A 19,818-nucleotide genomic window follows, 5' to 3' on the forward strand; every position below is an offset into this window, starting at 1 on the left:
AGGACTTTTTATTTTGCACTCTGGATATTTATTACACACCCCATATATCTGCCCGCTGGTGTCTTTGCCTCACTGCCTTAGTCTCTCCAATGGTCACGGCATAGTAATTCGCCGTTTGGTCTGCATTCTCTCTGCTCCCATGCAGTCTCCTTCCTCCCACACTGGACACCCACCCGTCTCCTCCACCCCCAAGCTGCTCCTCCCCCCTACCCAACCCCAGGCAGCTCCTCTGTAACCAGCAATTACATAAGATGGAAAACAGAGTCAAGTGATAAAGTATATAATGAAAATATATTAAATTTGAGTATGTGGTTAAATGGAGCATTTCTGGAAATAAACCATCATTCTCTGAGAGAAGTAATAATAATTTAGGGTGCAATTTAACTGATACATAAATGCTCACATAAAATGGATATCCAAATACACCCTGCTATTTTCTGTCAAGGATAAAGGACTTCAAGGGCAGTTTTTCCCACTGGAAGCTAGTAATTGAGCCATATAGTGTATAGATTATTGGATCCAGTATTAGACCTATGAAAAAAAAGATTTGGCTTAATAAGCAGCAATCAAGCAGTAAGGTACTTTCAGGCCCATGGTCTACTAAGGACAGCTTATGTGAAATAACCAAACTTAAAAATTATGACTGGTCTCGTCCTCAGCAATCAAGTTTTCCATGCAAAGTATTCCAAAGCTATGAAAAACCAAAAGCCTCCAATGGAACTTTTTTTTTAAGTTCTCTCAAGTCAAATTGTTAGGGTTTCCCAGGTGACTCAGGGATGAAGAATCCTTCTGCCATGCAGGAAATGCAGGTTCGATCCCTGGGTCAAGAAGATCCCCTAGAGAAAGAAATGGCAACCCACTCCCAGAAGGAAAATCCCATGGACAGAGGAGCCTGTCGGGCTACAGTCCATGGGGTTACAAGAAGAGTCAGACACAAGTTAACGATTGAACAACAACTAGTAAAATTGTAAGATGAAAGTCAGTAAATGTTTAAAGGTTCAAGAAGGTTTCCAAGGCTAGAGTTCTGGTGGAGATGGGGAGAGGGAGGAGGGCGAGGCTGGGAGGAAGAGAGCAAGGAGACTGTTGAGGTTCAGAGTGCAGTTCTGGAGCTGCCGGCTGGGGTTCCGGCACTGCCTGCCTGCACTACCAGAGGAAGCTCTTACAGATCCAGCCCCTTTCTCAGGAGCATATGGGGGTGATAACAGTGCTCACCTTCTAGAGGTGTGCTGAGCTTAGTCGTTCAGTCGTGTCTGACTCTTTGCAACCCCATAGACTGTAGCCCACCAGGCTCCTCTGTCCATGGGGATTCTCCAGACCAGAATACTGGAGTGGGTTGCTGTGCCCTCCTCCAGGGTATCTTCCTAAACCAGGGATCGAACCCTGGTCTCCCGCATTGCAGGTGGATTCTTTACCAACTGAGCCACCAGGGAAGAATTCAGTGACCCTACTTAATATACAACATGGCTTAGAATGATGCATGGTACATAGTGAGTACTCTATAAATGTTAGCTACTGACATTATAATTGAAACTTTTAAAGCCACACTTTTAAATAGTAGCAGTATTAAATATGCAACGCGTTATTAAGTCAGGGTGAAGGTGGGGACTGAATGAAGTCATTTGTAGAACTGTCATGATAGAAGATGTGGGGAGTGCCCAGACACAACGTTCGGCCTCCATTTCACCTCTAGGAAGAGGCCAGAAGGCCGCACCACATGGTAAATGAAACACAGCCCAGTCTTGGTAAGAGGCCCAGTGGGAGCTGAGAAGGGGGTAACTGGTGAGTTTGGAGGCTTCAATGTGAACATGGGGCCCTCAGTCAAATGCAAAGACCAAATATATACAATATCAGGGTCAGGAAGGGGGGAGGCAGGATACATGAGGGGCTTGCCTAGTGGGTCAGATGGTAAAGAATCCACCCCCAATGCAGGATGAATCCCTGTATGGGGAAGATCACTTGGAGAAGGGAATGGCTACCCACTCCAGTATTCCTGCATGGAGAATTCCATGAACAGAAGAGCCTGGTGGGCTACAGTTCATGGGGTCATGAAGAGTTAGACACGACTGAGTGACTAACACTTTCACTTTCTCAGAATAAATGAGTCAAGAAGGTCTAGGAAACCTAGAATTCAGCAACATTTCAGAGCACACCAGAATCTCTACTGTGGGACTAGAGAGAATGCCACCCAGAGAACAAGAAAGACAGGTGAGGACATGGACTCTCTACAAATGTGTGTGAGAGTGGGCCCAGAAAAGACATGGGCACTTCACTGGTCAAACACAAAGAGAGATAGGCCCTTGGGTTTTCACTCACCTTCAGGCCTCTTATTGGCCTAAATGGTGATAGGCAGGTCTGGAATTCAGTTCAGTTCAGTTGCTCAGTCATGTCTGACTCTGCGACCCCATGGACTGCAACACGCCAGGCTTTCCTGTCCATCACCAACTCCCAGAACTTGCTCAAACTCATGTACATCGAGTCAGTGATGCCATCCAACCATTTCATCCTCTGTCGTCCCCTTCTCCTCCCACCTTCAATCTTTCCCAGCATCATAGTCTTTTCTAGTGAGTCAGTTCTTCGCATCAGGTGGCCAAAGTACTGGAGTTTCAGCTTCAGCATCAGTCCTTCCAATGAACACCCAAGACTGATCTCCTTTAGGATGGACTGGTTGCATCTCGTTGCAGTCCAAGGGACTCTCAAGAGTCTTCTCCAACACCACAGTTCAAAAGCATCAATTCTTTGGCACTCAGATTTCTTTATAATCCAACTCTCACATCCATACATGACTACTGGAAAAACCACAGCTTTGACTAGATGGAACTTTGTTGGCAAAGTAATAATGTCTCTGCTTTTTCACATGCTATCTAGATTGATCATAGCTTTTCTTCCAAGGAGGAAGGGTCTTTTCATTTCATGCTGGCAGCCACCATCTACAGTGATTTTGGAGCCCAAAAAATAAAGCCTCTCACTGTTTCCATTGTTTCCCCATCTATTTTCCATGAAGTGATTGGACCGGATGCCATGATCTTAGTTTTCTGAATGCTGCATTTTAAGCCAACTTTTTCACTCTCCTCTTTCACTTTCATTAGGAGGCTCTTCAGTTCTTCGAAGCCTGGCTTGGAGAATTTTGAGCATTACTTTGCTAGCATGTGAGATGAGTGCAATTGTGCAGTAGTTTGAACATTCTTTGGCATTTCCTTTCTTTGGGATTGCAATGAAAACTGACCTTTTCCAGTCCTGTGGCCACTGCTGAGTTTTCCAAATTTGCTGGCATACTGAGTGCAGCACTTTCACAGCATCATCTTTTAGGATTTGAAATCGCTCAACTGGAATTCCATCACCTCCACTAGCTTTGTTCGTAGTGATGCTTCCTAAGGCTCACTTGACTTCGCATTCCAGGATGTCTGGATCTAGGTGAGTGATCATGCCATCATGGTTATCTGGGTCATGAAGATCTTTTTTGTATAGTTCTTCTGTGTATTCTTGCCACCTCTTCTTAATATCTTCTGCTTCTGTTAGGTCCATCCCATTTCTGTCCTTTATTGAGCCCATCTTTGTATGAAATATTCCCTTGATATCTCTAATTTTCTTGAAGAGATCTCTAGTCTTTCCCATTCTGTTGTTTTCCTCTATTTCTTTGCATTGATCACTGAAGAAGGCTTTCTTATCTCTCCTTGCTATATTACCTGTAATCCATACAGAAAAAGCAGCTCCAATCTGAGATATCACTAGGCTCATTGCAATCAGAAAAGGAAAATGGCAAAAGCCAAGATGGCTCTTTAAGACCCTGTTCAACAAAACCCTGTGTCATTTTCAGACGCATTTCAGCAACCAAAACAAGACACAAGGCCATGCCCACTGTCCACAGATATCACAGGAAGGGGAGTGAATATGTGGGGATGATGACAAAATCTATCCTAGCAGTTATTACAAGTGTTTTTTGACCAGGATGATAGAGGTGGAGGTGCTAATATTTTGTTATATTCCAAATATACATTTGGACAGGACTACAGATGAATTAAAAGATGTGATAGAAAGAGGAATCAAACGTGGCTCTAATGTGTTTTGCCTGTAGCCAATAAAACAGCGCCAAATGTAGGAAATAAACAAAATCTATCCCTTTTACCCCATGTTTGCTACCCACTTCCCTTATGATACCTATTTGCAATTCTTTTTTTTAAATTGAAGTATAGTTGATTTACAATGTTTTGCCAATCTCTGCCATACAATATGACTCAGTAATATACATACATACTTTCTTTTTTTATATTCTTTTCCATTATGGCATAATGGAGATTAGATATTAGTTCCTGTGCTATACAGTAGGATCTTGTTGTTTATCCATTCTATAAGTAATAGTTTGCATCTACCAACCCCAAATTCTCAATCCACCCCTCTCTCTCTCTCCTCTCTGCTTTGGCAACCACAAGTTTCATCTCTATGTCAGTGAGTCTGCTTCGGTTTCATAGATAGGTTCATTTGTGCCATATTTTAGACTCCATATATAAGTGATATCATATGGTATTTGTCTTTTTCTGTTTTAATCAGTATAATAGCCTCTAGTTGCATCCATGTTGCTACAAAAGGCATTATTTTGTTCTTTCTATGACTGAGTAATATTCCATTGTGTATATATACCACATCTTCTTTATCCATTCATCTGTCAACAGACAATTAGGTTTCTTCCATGTCAGCTGTTGTGACTAGTGCTGTGCAATTCTTTCGAGGCCTTTGATCTTAGGTGGCTAAGGTCATTAGCTGCATGGGAGTTAGCAAAATAGTTAAGAGCACAAACTCTAGAGTCAGACAGACTTTCCTGGGGTTTCTTGGACTCTCTTCTCTGTAACCTTGGGCATATTGGTTAATATCTCTGAGTTTTCATTTTATAATCTGTAAGATGATATATAGTATTTTCCTTAGGGAATGTTTATGGCATAAGATAAGATCTTTGTCTGGAATGTAAACACTCATCTAATGGCAGCTATGTTTGTATTAGTTGGGTTTAGGGTGAATGGAGAGGGAGGCATCAGCAAGGTGAGTAACCTTGGTTCCCTTGAGACTATCTGCCCATCACGAGCTACGTCCTTTACCTCCTCTCTCTGCATCCTCACAACAAGCTTGTGGAATGAGGCTTATTACTCCCACTTTGCAGGCCAGCAAGCTAAATGTACGGAGGTATTAAGTGATTTTTCTCAAGGTCACATAGCTTGTAAGGTTAAGAAGAAGGATTCAAATACAAGCCTGTTTGAATCCAAAGCCCACACTCAAATAAATCAAATAAAGAGTTTAAAATCTGACCATTGCTTGCTATTTATAGCACACTTATTTTTGATGGTATCAACTAAAATAATGTATGAAAGGCAATCTGTGAATTCACTCTTAAGAAACAGTGAGTGATTCTTTTGCTCCATGCAGTCAATTCCTGCTTAGAGGATATATGCAAATGCAGTCCAGAATTGGAAAGCCTTATTTATACTCTGCAGCCAGAGAAATAGCTTTCTGGCATGGATAGAAAGCAAGCTATGAATTCTTCAAGGAAGGTAGAGAAGATAATAGAAAGGCCTCAGGCATAAGGAATCAGAGTAAAAATTCCTACTTAGAAGGAAAATATGTAAAGAATAAATGCAAACAAAATTTTTTAAAAAAAGGATGCAAAGCCACAAGAGTATTGACAGTGATATAATTAAAAATAAATGATATCTATCCTTTAATACCAGCTCAATAAGGAAAACATTTTGAAAAACTAATGTCCAAAGTTGGTGACTATGCATTGAAATATGGTCTATTATTCTAGGCAGTCTAAGATGAAAAGTAATTTGGAGAAACACAGAAGACTGGGAAAATTTTCCTATTTTTAATTTAATAATTCCCCTTCTTAGAATTCATTCTTTAAAAATAATTCAAACTTTAAGGGAGAAAATGAAGAGGTTCTTTGGAGAATTATTTGAATGATAGCTCTTAAAATATGTCTGTCCAACAATTGAATAGTGGTTAAATAAATTATGATACTGCCACTCCCTAAAACTGTATACAGATATTAAAGCTGTGACCTATACATTAAAAAAAATAGTTGAAAAATGAAGTACTGACACATATTACAGAATGGATGAACCCTGAAAGTAGGCTCAATGAAAGAGGCCAGACATAAAAGGCCACATGTTGTATGATTCATTTATTTGAAATGTTAGGAGTAGGTGAATCTATGGGGACAGAACATGGATTAGTGGTTGCCTATGTCTGAGTGTGTGGGATGGGGTTGGAAAAATGTAGAGTGTAGAGCTAATGGGGACATAGCTTTGTGGGGGGTGATTAAAATGTCTTAACTTAGGTTGGGGAGATGATTGCAAAGTGTGAATATTAAAAATTTTCAGCTGTATACCTTGGATTAATTATATCTCATAACAATATTAAAAATACAAATAAAATATTTACTAAGTTATGCAAATACATGAGAAACAAATGTAGAAATAAATGTAACAAAATGCCTGCCAGTGATTTTATTCAACAGATGAATTTATGGATGAAAAATTTAGTCTTCTCTTTGTCCAAAATTCTTATAATGAGATTAGATTTCTTTCATTATTTAAAAAAAATAAATGTAATTACCAAAGAGGAGAACTATTCCCCTTCACAATTATGACTCCCCTCCACCCAAATCCAGTTTTCTTTCTTTTATCTTACTAAGATAAGAGTAGTAAAATTTACAGTCCAGGAGCCTGCAAATCCCCTCTAGCCATTTTAGGCCATTTGATACAATTCTATGAGTGAAAAAGACAATGGTATTAAAGGGTTTAACCTAAAAAAATAGACACATTAAACTTCTGGCTTATTGAATATATATGTTCTCATTTTTAGGAAGTGATCGAAGCCATTGCTGAATGTGCATTTAAGACTTCACCTTTTCCAATTCTACTTTCATTTGAGAACCATGTGGACTCGTAAGTATTCAGCACATTCAGTAGGGAGTCTTTTCTCCAGATAGAGCATGTTTAGTCATTGTTCATCAGATTTAAGATATTTGGCGTGATTAATGGTGTTCCTCAATTAAGCTGTATATTAAGTGGCACGTGTTCATCTGTATATGATGCGATTCGTTGGTTTAAATTTCACTAACATTAGAATGATCCACTGGACTTGTGGAATCCATTTTCTTGCCATGGTAGGATTTTAATTTAAGGACTCCTCTTTTTACAGTGAAATGAAACCCATTTCCTTATATAATACGTGTCTCTATTTCAGTGGCTGCTCTTATAACCCTCCTTCATTAGCTCTTTCTACTGTGTGCAAATTTGTAGTCAGTTTTGCCACCCTAAAATGGCCGGTTCTGTACACACTAGAGCTGATGGAGGGTGAATTAAATATATTAATTATATTTTGCCACTTTGTACTTACACAGAACTCAGACCACCAAATTCTCCCTCCTTCCTATTTTTGTTGGTTTCCCGTTTGCTAATATTTGTAAATATTTTATTTCAAAACAATGTGAGCTTTTTGCTGAGCCACATAAAGAATAAGTAACTTTTACTTACCTCTTTCATTCATTTTAAGGCAGAGGATCAGAGTTAGGCACATTTACATCAGATATGTACATATTAATTTATCATACAGTTACTCAATCTAAAGAGCTTCAACATGAAAGATTCTCATCTACATTGAGTCAAAAGTCAAGAAACTAAAATTCTAGTCTCTGGAATTAATGTCTGAAGACTAGTCAGACACTATGGTCACTAGTGGTGACCGTCACTGCTCACGAGAGCATTTGGGAAGCTCTCTGTTTCTTTCAACCACCTAAGCCAGTTTTCTCCATAAAAGCCTACAACACCTATCCCAAGTTGTCCCACAGATTTCTTAGATCCCTTTTTATCTTCCTTTCAGTAGAAAATCTTTCCCAGGCCACTGATTCCCTTTGTCCAACTAATTTGCACCACAGGCTTCAATTCATTAATTCTTAAAGAATTCACTAAACCTTAAAGAACCAGTTAGGTAGTGACCAAATTTCAGCTCGAGCAATTTCAAAATAGTTAAATCATTTGTTTATACATATGTGGAGAGAGACCTTATTTAGAAGTAACCAAATTATAATTATTTGTATCTCTAGTTTACCCTCGGGAAATCCATACTACATTTACCAGCTCATGACTCTATTTCATTAGGAAACAACCATCCAGTGAATAATGTAATCATTTGGCACATAGTTTTTCTAGTGCTCCAGCACTCCTGAGGGGCAGCTGGAGAGAAAAGCATTTATTCTGTTTCATTGCAGTTTCTTTTCTAATGAAAGGAGAACCTCTTCAGTTGCTGTATTTATAGTACTTCACTTGCTGTGACAACTTTGATGTGCATGTGACTTTCCTCATCTCGGCCCATCTATTTGTAATTGGGCTCTAACAATGACTTAGCACCTTTTTTTCAAGAACCATACTTCCTGGAAAGATTGATGTATCATTTCCTTTTTCCAGAAATATCTCCAAGTCTAGTGCATTCATTTTCTTCAAGAAACATTTCTATATAAATTAGACAAAATGAAAAATTCTGGTACCATCCTTGAGTCTCGTAAACTTGAGTGTCCACCCCTGAGTGTCACTGGACTTTGCCACGTAGCCAGAGAGGCATCAACAACTACCAACACCGCAAACTAAACAACAGCTAATATTTATTGACTATATATTATGTGCCAAACAAGGGTCCAAGCATTAACTCATGTAACCTCACCACAAACCCAGGTGCTCCTAGGAATAGATATTTTTATCATTATCCATATTTTAGAAGTGATGAAACTGAATCCCAAAGAGGGTGAGTACCTTGCCCAAGGCCATGCAGCTCAAATATTAGAGTGGGGATTTAAATTTGGCTAATGTGGCTTCAAAACTCATCTGTTTAAGCAACACCATCCCCAAGCCTAAACCAAAGGATCATGAGCATTCCAAACATGGATAAAGACAAGCAGAGCATCCCACAAGGCAACAGCCTGCAAGTGGTCACATTTTTGTGGCTCATGACCTTAACCACAGCATATTTTTTTAGTCTTCAACCCCAATCATACAGAGAGCCAAACTGAGCATGAAAACTAAACCTATATTGGACATAAAAAAAGATTGTCCCCTAATACAGCCCTTTCAGGTTGAAAAAAAGTAAAAAATTAAGCTACTAAAAGTTTATTAATAATTCATGAATAACAAAAGAAATCAGGAAAACAGCCTTCCTAGGATGCTATGAGATGATGGAATGGCAGTGAAATCCTAAGATGCTGAATTCTATTGTGGGAGGAAGTTTTTGGCTTCCTATTTCCATTGTCCTTGAGCCTCACACACATATCAACATCATTCAGCCACAGTTCTTTCCTGAAGGGCTGTCACACACCCAAAGAAAATTGACAGGCTTCCCCTTTGCTGGTAAAACCTTGTGCTTGACTCATGGGCCGTCCCACCTCATTGCTGAACAAACCAGTGGTGGATACCATTCATAAGTTATAGCACTCTTCTCCACTGAACTAGATACACCCTCAGAATCTTACTCAACACAGGGACACACATACCCAAAACATCTGAAACCTATATGCCATCTCTAGCAACAGTTAGTTTTTCCCTCCTTTGTGCTGTGTATACAAAATGCCAGAATCAGAACCCTAGTCCCAGCCCACTTGAGCCATGCCTTCAAAACAAACCCACATTGGAAAAAAGAAGGAAACCTCTGATTTTTTTTTTTTTTTTTTTTTTGGTTTTCTCTCCTAATATTTGAAACTACCTATCCATGAGTAACAAGGAGAAATCTGCCGTGAGCAGCTGACAACTTTTCTTCCACCTGCTATATCACAGTCCCATAAAATGCAGAATTCCTGAGCTTCACCTCCACGCCTGTATTTGAATTTGTATAAGTGAGACTTTGAATCATATTTTTTTACAAGCCCCAGTTAACTGATGGGCCACCTAATTTGTAATTTGTAAACTAGCATTTTCACTAAAAGAATTCTCCACTACACTCAAGTGAAGAAACCACTACATCTGGTTCAGCCACAGAGAATGTGAGATTTTGGATGAAGTCCTTAATTGCCAGCAGTTGTAAATCCTTCATATATAAGAAGGATTTGTAAATCCTTTATCTATATTTCATATATAGAGAAGGAGGTTGGTTTAGTTCACCTTGGATGATGTGGGCTTGCTCCTTGGTCAGAAAACTTGCCAATGTTTTAAAATGTCCATATGGGGCTGGTGTAGCCTGAAACTCAAAATGTATTTGTAAATATTTTCCTCTCACTTTATCTCCATGAGAGACAATGTTGATGTTCTAAACGCTTTAGGATTGTTTTTTTTTTTTTTCTCTCTCATGGTAAATGTAATGTCTTCTTTCTGCAATTAGAACCCACAATTAAAGTTGCTTTGTTCTCCTCTGACTTCTGCTCAGTTTGCTTTCTGTTTCAGTTAGGTTCCCTGCCAGATGGGCATGTGTATTTGATCTTCAAACACATTTTCCTTTATCCCTGGACACCTGCCTCTTGTTCTCCCCATCTTGGCTCATGGTGAAGCAGGTTTCAGAGTTTAGGTCAGACACAGATCCTTGCTCTCCAAAGTGTGGTTGATCCATGGACCAGCAGCATCTACATGATCAGGGAGTTTGTTAGAGATGCAGAATCTCAGGTCCTACCCCAGTCTTTGCCTCAGAATCTTCATTTTCTTAAGACCCCAGGTGATTTGGTGAAGTGTTAGAGCAAGCTCTGAACACTGAGGTTCACTAACCAGCTGTTTCTTACCTGAAGGCTTGTTACAAATGCAAGTTCCAAGGCTCCACCGCCAGCTCAGTGAATCAGGGGTTGGGGATAGGGCTCTGGCACCTGCAGCATTAAAAGCCCAGGTGATTCCTTAGTGGAATCGAGTAAGATTTTGGTTTAGCAAAATCCTCCCCAGGGTCTGATTTGGGGACCGCATGACAGAGGACAGAGTCTTCCTGCCACCTGTTTAGGGACACCTGGAACATCACCCTGAAGTGATGAGTACAGCTCCACTAGAGTGGAGTGAGAAGACAGCTCCACTAGAAATCCCAAAAGCAGGGTGTTAGGGAATAAATCCTTCCTTTTCACTCCAGGCTTCTGAACGAAGGAACTTGGGGCTCTCAAGTTCCAACCCTCAAGGAAAGTGACATCCTTGAGGAACCTGGTGAGTTAGTTCACTCATCACAGTGGTTCTCCAACTTGAGTGTATATGAGAAGACTCCAGAGGGGGCCTCTTGAGACCCCTGAGCCCTGTTCCTTTCTTTCCTTCCTTTCTGACTCAATACCTGAGATTCCAACACAGAATTTGCCTGTCTTCCCAGGAGGCCTTGAATCTGCTTTTCTACCCAGCTCCAAGCCCTGTTGATGCTGCTGATCTGTGGACCACAGTTGGAACAGCAAAACTCCATTTAATAGCATCATTCCATGAAAGTGAAGTGGAAGGGTTGGACAGTTTCTTTTGTGCGACCTGGAAAAGTATAGTTGTTGTTGTTATTCATATTGTGGTTGTTGTTCATGGACCACAGCCTTGCCATGGTGAAGGGGCTTGTGTAACTCAATGAAGCTAGGAGCCATGCAGCGCAGGGCCACCCAAGACGAATGAGTCATAGTGAAAAGTTCTAACAAACCATGGTTCACTGAAGGAGGGGATGGCAACCCACTCCACTCGCCTGTAGAACCCGTGGGCAGCATGGAACAAGTAGGCCCAGTCTCAATGGGCTTGTCTCATCTACAGCTGCAGAGCCTGCTGGCTTGGTGGAGCCCTGGGACCAGCTGTCTTTTGGGCAGAAGTGTCTGAACTGTAAATGGCCAGGGATGCTCTGCCAAATCAGCCACTTTTCTGCTTGTCCCTCAACTATAACACGTTATCCTTTAACAACCACCCCCAGTGTTTTTAGGGTCAGTGCTCCAGTTGGCAGGGCTTCCTCCACTGGTGACACTGCTGGGAGAACTGCAAGATATTCCAAAGGCTGCATGAGTCGCACAGGATAATCCCCAACTGGTGAAAACGGATGTGATGAGAATTTGGGAGTTGTCATGTAGAGTTCTGCAAGTTTTGTGAAGCTCTGCTTTGCCTTCCCTTGCAGTCCAAGAAGGTAGTGAACTTGGGCTTGTATGGGAAGCCCAGAGAACTCATTTGACACCTCCCCCAAATATATGCTTTTTAGAAAGAGGATATGAAGAGTGCTTTTCCCTATGGATCCATTGCAATATGATTTGAACCCCCAAAACATCCCCCTTCCCAGGAAAAAGCACAGTCCATGATCCAGGTATAATAGTCATGGTAGAAGGAATGAAAATTAGAATCACATTTGTTAATTAATTTGAACTATAGTAAAGTTTTATTACTTACTTATTCTTACTACATCCCCAGTTCTGCTAAAATGTACTAACAATGCAGCACATAGAGACTATTGGAAATCAAGTCCCACAGCCTGTAGATCAAAATCACAGTCCATAAAACCTGATGGAATTGGATACCTTTACAATGGTATTTGGAAGGAAAGTTGTGACCAATCTAGATAGCATATTAAAAAGCAGAGACATTACTTTGCCAACAGAGGTCCGTCTGGTCATGTATGGATGTGAGAGTTGGACTGTGAAGAGAGCTGAGTGCCGAAGAATTGATGCTTTTGAACTGTGGTGTTGGAGAAGACTCTTGAGAGTCCCTTGGACTGCAAGGAGATCCAACCAGTCCATCCTAAAGGAGATCAGTCCTGGGTGTTCATTGGAAGGACTGATGTTGAAGCTGAAATTCCAGTACTTTGGCCACCTCATGCGAAGAGTTGACTCATTGGAAAAGACCCTGATGCTGGGAGGGATTGGGGGCAGGAGGAGAAGGGGATGACAGAGGATGAGATGGCTGGATGGCATCACCGCCTCGATGCACATGAGTTTGAGTAAACTCCGGGAGTTGGTGATGGACAGGGAGGCCTGGCATGCTGCGATTCATGGGGTCGCAGAGTCGGAAAGACTGAGCAACTGAACTGAACTGAACTGATAATGGTATTTAGCATCCTACAGAATGAGAATGGCTTTTTAAAAGGTCAAGGGAAGCAGTTTTGAAAGAGTATGGATATTCCCTCTTATCAACTCTGTTTATACATGTGCAGGCTCTCATTCGTCCGGTCTAGCTGGCAGAGGCTGCCTTCCAGCACTGGGATCATCTTCCACTTCAAAGCTGTTTGCATCTATTACTTCACTTCATCTCCTCATCATCCTCTGCCCCTGTCCAAGAACAATTATTTTCCTGTACTTTTTATAGATCCTGAGAGGTTGAGAACCTGGAACTCGGGTCAACAGTTCCAGCCTTTTCCCATCAGACAGAGATCCCCCTGGCACCTCATCAGGTTGACACCACCTTTGCTCCCCTCTTGTGCACAAAAGGGCTGCAGACACTCTTCCCCAAGGTGCATGCTTCACTTGTCTTTCCTTCAGGGCCCGTTCCCAAGTGGACACACTTCTGCCTGTCAGCCTTTTCGCTTCTGCATTTTTAGCTTCTCTTTTTCTCTGTCCACCTTCCTCCCTCTCCTCTGTTTCTTCACCTCCTTGTAAATACTTCTTTGCAGTGCAGCTCTGTCTGTTAGACAAATCTCACCCAAAAATTCATACAGAGTCATGAATGAGTTCTACCCCCAAGTATCTGGCGTTTGATTTAGAATTGGGAAATTAACCAAAAGGGACCGAGTCTCTAACCCTGGGACATTCAAGCATCCAGGGATAGGCAGGTGACCTGCTGTCCCCTCCATCTGTGTCCTCCGAGGAAGAGCCTCCTCTCTCCACACAAGTGGGAATTGCAGGCAAGGATTTGGAAAGATGAAAGCAGTCCCGGCGGGTAAGGGGAGGAATGCCGTCCGTCTGTGGCCGGTACGGTGCAGCCATGCTGAGGCGCCTCTTTGCATCACCCGCCCGCTTCCGCCTCTCTCCCCTCAGGCCGAAGCAGCAGGCCAAGATGGCGGAGTACTGCAGACTCATCTTCGGGGACGCCCTGCTCATGGAGCCGCTGGACAAGTACCCGGTAAGCGTTCCGAGCCCATCCCATAGGAGCGCACGCCCCCCTTGACTGGGTTAGGGGGGCTCCCTTTTCCGTGTGTCTGTCTCTTGGGGTGAGTCACGCAGTTGACCGGGAGCCCTCTGGCAGGGGAGGCTGGCGGGGAGCGCCTGAGCGGGGCAGACCCCCGTCTGACTCCTCCTCTGCCCTCACCCTCCTCCGCCCCCTGCCCCTCGAGAGCCAGCCGGGCCTGCAAAACCCCCACCACACCCTCCGCCCACAGAGGGAGCCCCGGGGCACAGGCCCTGACCGCCTCCTGGACCCTCACCGCGCCCCTCTGAAAGACCCGGGCCGGGCGGTGCGGGGACCTTCCAGCCTGCCCTGCTGGCCACGCTTCTCTTTCCTGCATGTGCCCAGCGGAATCCAGGCCGCCCTGTTGCTGTGGTCGTATCCCTACGTCAGGAAGGAGCAGCAGAAAGATGGTCTCAGAGCCTCTGCCCTCCTCAGCCCCTTCCCCAGTCCCCACCTGTCTCCTGTTTTCATGCCCGTCCCCAGACTGGTTGCAAGTGAAGAATAGAGGACCCGCCTCTAGGAGCTCATAGACTTTCTAAAAATAACCTGTCTTGAGACTTGAACCCTTGCTCTCCGATATAATATATAATAACCTTCTCCTGGGAAATTGGTTTTCCCATTAGATGTACAAGCTGAATACACTAGAAAGAAGGCTTGCAATCAGCTTGAATCTCAGGGCGGTTGGTAAATCTGAAGCCACCCAGTCCACTTCTGCTGAGGCCAAGATGTGCCACTTAACAGCATCATGCCAGGATGGGGACTTTGCTGCTTTTAAACTGCATCATCTAAAAAGTGGATTCTGAGGACTTTCCCAGAAGTGCCTGCCTGTCTTTGCCATCTTCCTGGCAGGAGTTGCACTGTAACTGGTTTCCATCCTTTGATAATCCAAGCCAAGGCCTTCCAATCTGTTCTAGATCAAGATGGTTGGATTCATAGGGTCAATCAGAAAACTCATGAAACGTTAGGTTAGTGGGCCAAGTCACCCAATACATGTCTATGGCTGTATTCATGTAGATTTCTGGTGGAAAAATAAAGGGTACAGTATTTAAAATATACCTTTCATGTGAAAAAAGGAAGAGCTATGAACCAGCCCCTACATAAGATACTTTAATGAGCTGTGTTGAAGGTAGTAAAGAACAATCTAGAAGTTTGTGGTATCTAATGCAGTCCTTGGGTTTGGGGATAGAATCTGAAAGGAAAGGTCAGTGTTTTTAAAGAATATGTTTTTCTTTCTGTTAGTTGGAATCTGGAGTTCCCCTTCCAAGTCCTATGGATTTAATGTACAAAATTTTGGTGAAAAATAAGAAGAAATCACACAAGTCGTCAGAAGGAAGTGGCAAGAAGAAGCTCTCAGAACAAGCTTCAAACACATGCAGCGACTCCTCCAGTGTGTTTGAGCCCTCGTCCCCAGGAGCCGGTGAGGGGCTGGTAGACTCTCATTCCTCTGTTTTGTGTGGGTTTAAGAACAGCTGCTCTGGAAGTAACTGAGGACTTTTGACATTTCTACCTGGGCACAGTAAACTGTGTTGGTTTTCTATTTGTTTTAAAGCTGGTGGTTTAAAACTGCACCAACATGAGTCCCCAGTTCTGCGAGGCAGAGGCCCATGTGACCTCACCAGGCTAAACTCCAGCCATCAGCAGGGCTGCCTCGCTTTCTGGAGCTTGAGGGAATCTTATTCATTGCACTTGCAGCTCCTAGAGTCCACCCACATCCATTGGCTCATGGCCCCCTTCCTCCAGGGTTCAAAGCCAGCAAGGTCCCATCTCACTTCTTCTGTCACCATGTCTCCCTAGGACCACAGTTAGAAAAGGTCCTCTGCTTTTAAGAACTCATGTCATTACACTGGGCCTATCCAGATAATCCGGAATAATCTCTCCCCCTTCAGCGTCCTTAACTTAATCTCATCTGCAAAGTCCTCCCTGCCGTGTATTCACAGGACACAAGAGGTGTTCACAGGACATGGGCATTTTGGGGAGGTCACCATATAAGCCAAATAATTTCTGGAGGAGCCAGGTGATTTTAAGCTTCTCAGGACAGTGATCCCTTGACATTAACTACAGATCTGGACCCAAGATATTCACCAAATGCATTCTCATTGTTGAAGAGTTCTGAGTCATTCAGTTCATCCATATTTTCCAGAACTCTTTTAAAATGTAAATGGTAAGATTACTTGAATTATCTACCAGAGCTACTAGATGATGTTTAGTATCATTTATTTGCATATTAGATTTAAGTTGAAATAGACTTTTGTGACTGATGAAAAAAGAATTAAAAACGGTCACCCATTTCCTTTGAATTATTTGTCATTTAGTCTAAGTTCTTTTCCAGTTCTAGTCAGAGTCTTGGCAGTCTGAAAAGATCTGAAGTGATGGCATTATGAAGATCTCCTGATTGGAGGCTGAATATGTGAAACAAACTTTAAGCTTGAATCTAGAAAGTTCTTTAATAAAAATTTAGCTAACATTGGGACAATGGCTTTGGAAACGTGTTTGGCAGCATCTGCAGAAGCTAAACTGAACAGATGCATTTGAAGCTCCTGTGCCTCAGAGAATTCTGTTGCTAGGTATATAGCCAACAGAAGTGCATGTAGATGTTCACCAAGAAATATGGACAAGAACTGCCTAAAGCAGCACTATTCAGAATAACCCATCAACAGATAAATACATTGCATTCACCTCATGGAATAATGTGTAGCAATCTACAGTGCACACAACATAGATGACTCTGATTTAGAAACATAATGTTGAGGAAAAGAGGTCTAACGCAAAAGTAAGTATCCACTGCCTGATCCCATTCATATAAAGTACAAAAATGGCAGAACCAACCAGGACTTTTAGAGGTCAAGAGAGGGTTACTGCTGGTGAAGAAGTGACAGGAAGGGACACAAGGAGGTTTCTGAATACTTGTTATATTTTGTTTGCTGATCTGGGTACCATTTCTGTACACATGTGATATGCATACTTCTCTGTATATCATATGTCAATTAAAAGATTTAAAAATAATTTTTAAAAATTAAAATATAAACTCAAGGTAAATCAGAAAAAAAAAGACTGATCAAGAGCCCGATTTATCTTTTCTTCTATTTTTCTATCATAGTTACCAATTACTTTTATTGGTACATTAAATTATTATTTAATTTATACATTATATTATATATTATATTATTATTATAATGTAAATTATTATTACATTAAAATCCTTGTCCACAGACATTATGTAATTCCTAGAAAGATTTTTTTGGTAGTTTTTAAAAGTGTGTTTAAAACATAACTACACAATTCTTATTCTTTTTTCAAAAATAACTTCTATTCTCAGTGAGAATGTTCTTTTTGAAGTTTTGGAAAGCAAGGCACTAACAGGCCAACAGTTTCCGCCACGATTCTATCCCTTGAGTAAACCAAGTAAACCAAGTCTTCCCTTGTGTGTGGGAGCTTGTTGTTTTACCATCTGCCTTCATCAGTTCTCTCCCTCTTATTAACTGGATACATAACACAAATGACGATTTTTACAGGCGATGAACATTATTGCTTAATTCAGAGAAAGAGCCACAATCTGTTAGTAATTCAGTGAATTTCCTAAACTAGCCCCATACTCTGTTGTGCAATCTTTATTTATTGTGATGGAAATTTTTTGACATTTACATATGTAAGTGGGCCCCTGAATAAAGACCACTACTAATTTGCCATTTGGCTTGTAGATATGCTCAGTATTGGGAACTCAAGTAACTTGAAAAACTTGAAATATTTCTTATAACAAAGCTAATCTACTTTTCTTAGCACCTATTGGCGAGAGCTTCCCCCAAGAGATCCAGCCCTTTGCCTGTACACTTGTCTTAAAGAACTAGGATAATTTATTATTATTACAATTGCGCAACAGGATTCCTTCAAGTTCCCTCCAAAAACTAAGGGAGAAACCAGGTCCCTGCTCATAAAGTAAAGGATGACAAAGTCTTTCTTTCCCACATAAACCAGAGAATGGCATGATTATTTGAAATTCTGGTGTGCTGTACCATGAAGCACGCTTAAATTACTCAATAAAAAGAATCTCCTCTTTAATTAAAGAAAAAAAAGTAGTTACCAAAACTTGAGACAATAAATTTGACTGTAAGAAATTTTGCATCAACCTCTTAAAAGAATGTATCTCTATAGAATAAGCAATGTTTTCTATTCAAAGTGCAATTGATTCACCCTTATTGACTAACACAATATTAGCTTCATAAAACAGTTATATGTGGCTTTCTTTAACAAACAAGCCGTAAATAATAAACCATGTTGGTCCCAGACAACTTTTTCCTCTAAAGATTATTTCATGAATACTTTGCCCACTGCTCTCGTTGTCAGCCAAATGAAAACGTTAATAAGCTTCTTGGAGGTTTACAGAGCCCGAGCAGGGGAGTTAATTTATAGACAGCAGGTAGGGGAGGTACTGGGCCATGTAAGCTGCCTCCTTGTCGAGCCAAGATTGCCATCTACTGGGTTTATTATGCTATTGCACTGTCTGGACACTGGAAGTCAAATCAAACCATTTAGAAGTATGCTTTCGTTACTTTTTACTTGAAAATCTTGTTATATAACTGATATCACTGGGTCTAACTGAATCCCAGAGCTGTGAAGAACATAATGCTGATGCCAATATGACTCTTTAAGAATGTAATGATGATTAAGGGTGTAAACATCCCCCTTAACTTTGGAGAGAAAAAGTCTACTGAAATGACAGCATATTGGCTAAATATGAAACTGCATGAGATCTGATTGAGGGAGATCCCCATGCATAATTATTTTAAGAGTTCACCCATTTTATTCTGCCTTTTTAAATAGAATATGCCATTTGTAAAGATACACGCACTGTTTAGACAACAGTTCATGCCTGTGTGCCTGCTAAGGTGCTTCCGTCGTGTCCGACTCTTTGCGACCCCATGGACTGTAGCCCGCCAGGCTCCTCTGACCGCGGGATCCTCCAGGCAAGAATACTGGAGTGGGTTGCCATGCCCTCCGCCAGGGATCTTCCCAACCGAGGGATCGAACCTGCATCTCACGTGTCCTGCATTGGCAGGCAGGTTCTTTACCACTAGTGCCACCTGGGAAGCCCTTAGACAGCAATGCCTCCACCAAATAAGCCTGCGGGCAAATCACAGGATTAAGTCAGTACCTTACAGTTCTGGAGAATCAGATTGCTGCGATAGCCCCCGTTCCTCTCCCAGCTCTTGTCCTCGACTTCCGCTTCCGTGAGGCCCTCTCTGGCCAAGGTCACTGAGCGCTGGCCAAGAATCACATGAAGAGTTAGGGCTGAGAAGAAGAGGGAAAGATGGAAAAGTGATCGTTTATCTGGTTTAGGTCATAGAGACCCTGAAAGAGGATGTATACATCAAGATGGGATAGGTGCAGCAGAGAGAGCTAACTGTATAAGATGCCATATGCTTTGCAAAACATAGACAAAAATGCTAAGACAAGCATCTTTCTAGAGTTTGGAAATTTCCCACAACAGATTTAGAAAACACATTCAAACACAGTATAACCCTCTATCATTAATAAAATTGAAATATCCAAAAGGATAATTTTCGTGAAAGGCCAACTTCAAGGAAATGTTTGGTAAATATGCATGTCACATGTGCTTCCAACCTGTAATTGCTTGTTTACTTCATGATCTGTTATTAAAATTTGACAGGAGAAGCTGATACAGAGAGTGACGATGATGACGATGATGATGACTGTAAAAAGTCTTCAATGGATGAGGTAGGTTTCTAGGGCTTGCCTTCTGGTCAGAGACTTTCCA

At 41.7% G+C, this 19,818-nt stretch overlaps 1 protein-coding gene across 2 annotated transcripts in view; it reads left to right on the forward strand.

The window, feature by feature from the left end:
- The window catches only part of PLCB1 (phospholipase C beta 1), an 854,892-nt gene that overhangs the window by 659,598 nt on the left and 175,476 nt on the right, over positions 1-19,818 (forward strand). For both annotated transcript variants that reach the window (XM_043883527.1, XM_043883528.1), the window contains exons 12-15: positions 6,853-6,935; positions 13,916-14,000; positions 15,285-15,462; positions 19,711-19,778. In XM_043883527.1, coding sequence (XP_043739462.1) covers positions 6,853-6,935; positions 13,916-14,000; positions 15,285-15,462; positions 19,711-19,778 — 414 coding nt within the window. The remainder of the gene's footprint in view (positions 1-6,852; positions 6,936-13,915; positions 14,001-15,284; positions 15,463-19,710; positions 19,779-19,818) is intronic.

This window comes from Cervus elaphus, chromosome 23 (genome assembly GCF_910594005.1).
Source record: "Cervus elaphus chromosome 23, mCerEla1.1, whole genome shotgun sequence".
NCBI lineage: Eukaryota > Metazoa > Chordata > Mammalia > Artiodactyla > Cervidae > Cervus > Cervus elaphus.